This window comes from Medicago truncatula, chromosome 2 (assembly GCF_003473485.1).
Source record: "Medicago truncatula cultivar Jemalong A17 chromosome 2, MtrunA17r5.0-ANR, whole genome shotgun sequence".
Taxonomy (NCBI): Eukaryota; Viridiplantae; Streptophyta; class Magnoliopsida; order Fabales; family Fabaceae; genus Medicago; species Medicago truncatula.
This window is the reverse complement of record NC_053043.1, coordinates 19,630,624-19,636,329: the sequence shown is the minus strand read 5'-3', so window position 1 is coordinate 19,636,329 and position 5,706 is coordinate 19,630,624. Positions and strand designations below refer to the sequence as shown.

At 32.6% G+C, this 5,706-nt stretch overlaps 1 protein-coding gene across 1 annotated transcript; it reads right to left on the bottom strand.

Moving 5' to 3' along the window:
• Nucleotides 1-4,540: 4,540 nt before the first annotated feature.
• On the bottom strand, nt 4,541-5,184 carry LOC11441687 (uncharacterized). Its single transcript, XM_003595329.3, has 2 exons — nt 5,054-5,184; nt 4,541-4,972 (listed from the first exon to the last, which is right to left on the bottom strand). Exons 1-2 carry the CDS (start codon nt 5,145-5,147, stop codon nt 4,779-4,781), a joined length of 288 nt encoding a protein of 95 aa, XP_003595377.1. The 5' UTR covers nt 5,148-5,184; the 3' UTR covers nt 4,541-4,778.
• Nucleotides 5,185-5,706: the final 522 nt, after the last annotated feature.

Sequence of the window (5,706 nt, the reverse complement as noted above, 5' to 3'; positions counted from 1 at the left end):
AGTCTTTTCAATTTGTTTTACAAATCATTGTTGAGTCTTTGTTAAAAAAATCATTTCAAAAATTGCATCTGAGTCAGTTTGAGTCAGTTTAGTCCCTAGGGGCAATTTGGTCTTTTCCCATCAAAATTTCGATAGAGAGGTATTTTAAAATACCTCATTTTTGTAATTGGTTCATTTTAGTCCTTTTGTTGATTTTATTTTTAGGTTTCACTTTACTTTTTTTCCAACTTACCAATTTTAATTCAATTTTATTTTTAATTGCATTCTGGTCGCTCAAACAAATTTTCCAGAATTGCACTTTAGTCCAAAACTTTTTAAAATTGCATTTTAGTCCATTATTATTAATTGCAGTTTAGTCCTCAATTTTACATTTTTGCAGAAAGGTCCCTAGGTCACAACAAGTCCAAGGCCGAGCCATACAAGTCCAGGTGTCACCATTCCATTGGATCTCAAGTACAAGTGGCAGCTTATAAATAGTGCACAGTGTCAGAGAAATCCACAGAGACCCATTCAATTCACGCCACATCACAAACAGAACTCCAGTTTTCTCTCTCCATTCAGTTAGATCAAAATTCAGAAACCATCAAGAACAAGCAAGAACCCTAATTCTCCAAAACCAAAATTCATAAACAAATTCATCAAATTCTCGTTGATTCTCAGTGATTCATGGTGAATCTTCATCATTGAATCGTTTTTCTCTGCAATTCAAGTGCGAATTCATCACCAAGTGGTGACAAACTCAAGCACGATCACAGAGTTTTTTTTTGAAGAAGAAGAAGAAAGAAAGAAGATGAAGAATATGAACCGGTGAAGAAGAAGAAGGAATCAAACCAGCCAGAAACACCGATTTATTTTCGGTTTCAAGTCAAAAATCAACAAACAGAATCAAATCGAAGATTTCTAAAAAATCTTGTTCGAAATCTCCGATTAAATCACAGGTAAACATATAACTCCACCGTTATTTCTTAAAAAGCATCAATAAGGATGAATCCATGTAGATCCTCAAGGTTTCAAATAGTTTCTTTCAAAGAATTTGAAAACCTAAAAAATATTTTCAAAACCGTAACAAAAATGTAGATCTACAAAGATTCAAGCCTTGCATGTGATTTCTGGCATTAGATTCATGTTTAGGGTGAAGAAACGAGTAGATTGATGTAGGATTCTTGGTTTTCTGGTGAGGTTAAGGCTCGCCGAAATCTAGAATTCACGGCGGAGTTGATGAAGATTCCGATGAATCTTCATCTTCTCCGGCCGTCTCCTTCCAGAAACCGGCGAAGAGAAGAGGGAGACGAGAGGTTAGTGAGAGAAGTGAGAAGTTAGAGAGAGAAAGAACATTAGCAAATGAAAAAACCGGCGCTCCCCTCCTTTTATAGGCCAGTGAACCGGACCGGTCCAAGACCGGTCCAATTCCCTTCATTCCTGGCCGTTTGATCTAGGGTTTGATCCCTTGGATCAATCATGTGGTTCCTGTGCATCCGGACCTCTTAGGCTTGGGCTTGGGCTTTTTCCTTTTGGTTTTGCTGCGTTTTTGCTATTTTCTTGCTATTCACACCATGCTTTCTTGCTATTTGAACCACTGTTCGTTCTAATTTTCTCGTAAAAATTCCTAAAAAATTTCTATGTGTTTCTTGATACATTTTTGACTTTTTTGTGATTTTTTTTACATGTTATAAAATTGATAAAAATATATGTATTGCTTTCTTGATTATTTTCTTTTCTTTAGTTGAATTTCATGCAATTTCTCGTTTTTTCCGTTCGTGATATCTTGATCTATGATATGAACGTTCAATGTGCAATTTCATGATAAATGCCACTGTTTGTGTGTGTGTTTTGCTGTTTTCAACATGATTTGTTAATTTCTTGCCTTGCAAGTATTACTTTCCTCTTTGTATTGTGGTTATTGTCGTCATTTTTTACCGTTTACCATATATTCCTTTGTTTGCTCTCTTCGCCATATTTTCATGCCTTATTTTACTAACCATTTTTTGTTCTATGTCTCATCCATTTTATAGCATTTCATCATTTCATTCCTATTCATTTTTTTTATGTTAAGTGGACATGTAATAATTCTAGGTAGTTTAATTTCCTTTTAATTTCTTGCAAGACCATAGCATGTAAATTAGGGCAAAGTGTAAAGGACAATGGACTCTCTATAATGATGTACACCGACACAAGCACCGACACGCAAATACGTTGTATTTTTACCGCTTGGATGCATGCTTAGGAAACGCAATACTTAGAAAAATATCATTTTTTTTCCCAAAAAATAACTCCATAACTCAAATTTTTTCTCTAATAAACCTTGGAGTCAACACTCCATTGTATTTTCCCTTTATTTTCTTAATCAAAACTTCAATGAATCTTAATTTCTACTTAGACACTCTTTCTTTAATAATCGAACCAACCATTCACTATCTTTTCCTCTCATGCCTTTACGGCCTCTTTCTCTTCTTCAAAACCATTTTCAAAAACTAAAATCAATTGAAACACACAAAAACCATTTTTGAAAGAGAACTACATGGAATTTTGATCCCTTAAAAGGGTATGTAGGCAAGAGGTCAAAACCTCTCCAAGTCCAATAAAATAAAATCTCAAACATTTCCTCCCTCCATTCTTAAACTAAATAAACTTTCTTTTCAATAAATAAGCATAAAGCGTAGACATAAAGCTAGGAAAGCGGTTCCTATAGAATACTATAGTCGTTACGGGTGCCTAACATCTTCCCGTAACGAAAACGACCCCCGAACTTAGAGTTTCTAACGGTTTTCTCAATTTTACCCTTCCCAAGAAAAAATAGAGAATATCAAAGATTGAAAGGTTCAAGCCTAATTAATGACTTGATACCTCAAAATCGTGATAACACACTCCTATTTATTCCTAAGCACACTTCTTCATTAGACATATCTTTTAAGGACCTTTACTTTTACTTGGCACGCTAACGGCTTGCTTAGACTCACTATTTCTTTCATAGTTGTTTTAGAGTTAAAAAAAAATTTGTGCTGAAATTTCTTGAAAAACGCAACATGACCCATTTGTGGTGTTTAAATCATAACTCAAGTTCTAGAGGGAATAATGGACTCAAACCAATGGGTAATTAAAGATAACACACAGATATACAACTTTCATGCAGACTTCCAAACCTAATTCGGAACATAAAGTTGCACACAATTTGATTTTCCCATGTTTGGGGAAAGAGGACGACCCTGCTGACCCCTATGTAGTATTTTTATCATATCTTGAGTTATAGATACTTAAATAGAGTCCCTAGAAAGTCTAGTTAAAACTAAAATCCATATCTACAACTTTCAGGAAGACATAAAAACCTAATTATGAACAGAAAAGTCCCAGTTTTTAGGACTTTCCATATATGTCTCTGATTCTTATTTGTAGATCAGCTGGTCGATCTGCATCTGTTCTAAAAAAAACAAGGTTATTTGACCCGTATTGCTTCAGTATAAAAGGAAGACTTCAAGACCTAATTATCTATTCTAGCCGTCATTCTAAAAAGTTTAGTTTTTAGGGTTTTGAGTCTTTTGTATGTCTACTCTTGTATCGTGTTGATGCAAGTTTAGTACTGTTTTATTGTGAGCCTTTCTTGTATCATCTTGATACATGCTAAGGACTGTTTGTTGAGTTGTAAACTCTTGTATGCTACACCGAAGCTTGTAAGCAAGGTCGTAGTTGTTTGTTTGAAGGTAACTTCATCTTTTGTTTGTGTTTTAAGTTTGAAGGTAACTTCATCTTTTGTTTGTGTTTTATGCCATTTACTTTCTTGTCATTTATTTTTCATGTTTTTATTCAGTTTACTTTATGATGTTGAAATATTAAACGGAACATCATCTATATGTGCATTAAACGTTGAAACTTGGCATAAAACATCTTAAAACAAGTACGCAAAAATTACAGGAATATGCTTCTCCAATCTCTACAAATTACAACATTTCTGTTTCCTATTTGTAATTAGTTATGTATCATATAAAAAAAGATAATTAAACTTTTGCTAGTGGATTATCACATGTGAGTATATTCCCATTTCTATATTTGCACAGAAAAGCAGAACCATTTTCCTGTAATATGCCTAGAACTAAAATATCAAGTTATTTTGATTACACAAGAAGGAACTGAAAAATGGCTTTTTTATATTAAATCATCATGTCATATTCGTGTAATATGCCTAGACCAAAAGAAAAAATAACAGATAAAAGCAATATCAGAATCTGTTGAAGAGATTCAATATTTTTATTGGAGCACGAAAGGTATTGATTATTCCGTTCGTCTCAAAATTTTAACTATGTTGATTTTTAATGATAAAATTAATATTATTTACTAAAATGTTATTATTAATTGTAATTAGTCGAGTAGTTAAGATGGATAAATTTCAATAAACAAGGGTATAATAATGTAAAAAAATAATAAATGTTGCATTGATATTTTGAAGTGACAATTATTTTAAGACAAGGAATGTTAAAGAGACAATTATTTTGAGACAGATGTAGTTGTTTCTTTTTAGGGGTAAAATATTTATTAGATAGAAGTGAGATAATTATTAATGATATGAAACTACCACTAACTCCTAAAATAGAGTTATTTTAGGAGATTTAGTGAAGACAATAGAGGTATTATGGAGGTAATCTGTTTTGTTATTACAAATTACGGAAGTAGATATTTAACTACAATTGATTGGGCTAAAGCTGACTTAGTTTTCATGGAGGTATCCCACGACCTCCAATTTTGCTATTAATGTCACCTCTACAATATACTAAATCTCTCAAATATTTTTAACCTTTTTTACCTTCATTTTCTTCACCTCCACCATGTGTAACTCTTTCACCACCATTTCCTCCTGATCCCAAACCACCCGAGCCATTTCCACCTTTCTTTTTTCCATAAGAAATGAATCGTGATGGTTCATAGTTCCAGGCTTTCCATGCATCTATCCGAGCTTGTGTGTTGTATTCTTCTTTTGCATCGGCTACAAATAAAAAAACAAATTTTATTAAATTAAATATAATAAAAGAAGAAAGAAATTGCAAGTTCAATTATAATGTAATACATTGTTTTCCATCTTTGGATGATTCAATTTCCATAACAGAGATTATAATTAGTGCACAAAGAAAGACCATAGAGATAAAAGGCTTGATTTTCATCCTTGACCAACTAAGATTTTATTCTAGTGAAATATGAATAGAATTGGTAGCTATTTATAGTGATCAACAAACAAGATGTATAAAAGATGAATAAAGCGGGCTAGATTATGTAATCTGTTATAAATATTAATAGTGGATGTCCAAATAGCAAATGTGTTAGTGGGCCATACTACTAGGTTATTGGGCTTAATTCATAAGCTACTCTATTTTCCTATAAATAGAGCTCATTTGTAACATTGAGACACACATTAGTGAATAAGAATACTGCTCTTATTCTCTCTTCTTCTCCTTCTCTCTATTACTCTCTCTATTTACTTATTTTCATAACACGTTATCAGCACGCTCTAATCACTGAAAAGGTATTAATATACAATATATTTCGCTAATTCATTTTTTTTCCTCGGCTATAATGTCCTCGTGTATATACGTGATTCATTAGGAACAGGATCATTAGAAATTGGTGTTCGACAAGGATAATATATCTATGTGCCTATTTAATTGTTGTTATAATTCATATACAGTGATAATTGTACTCTTGTATCGATGATTTTAGGTCACT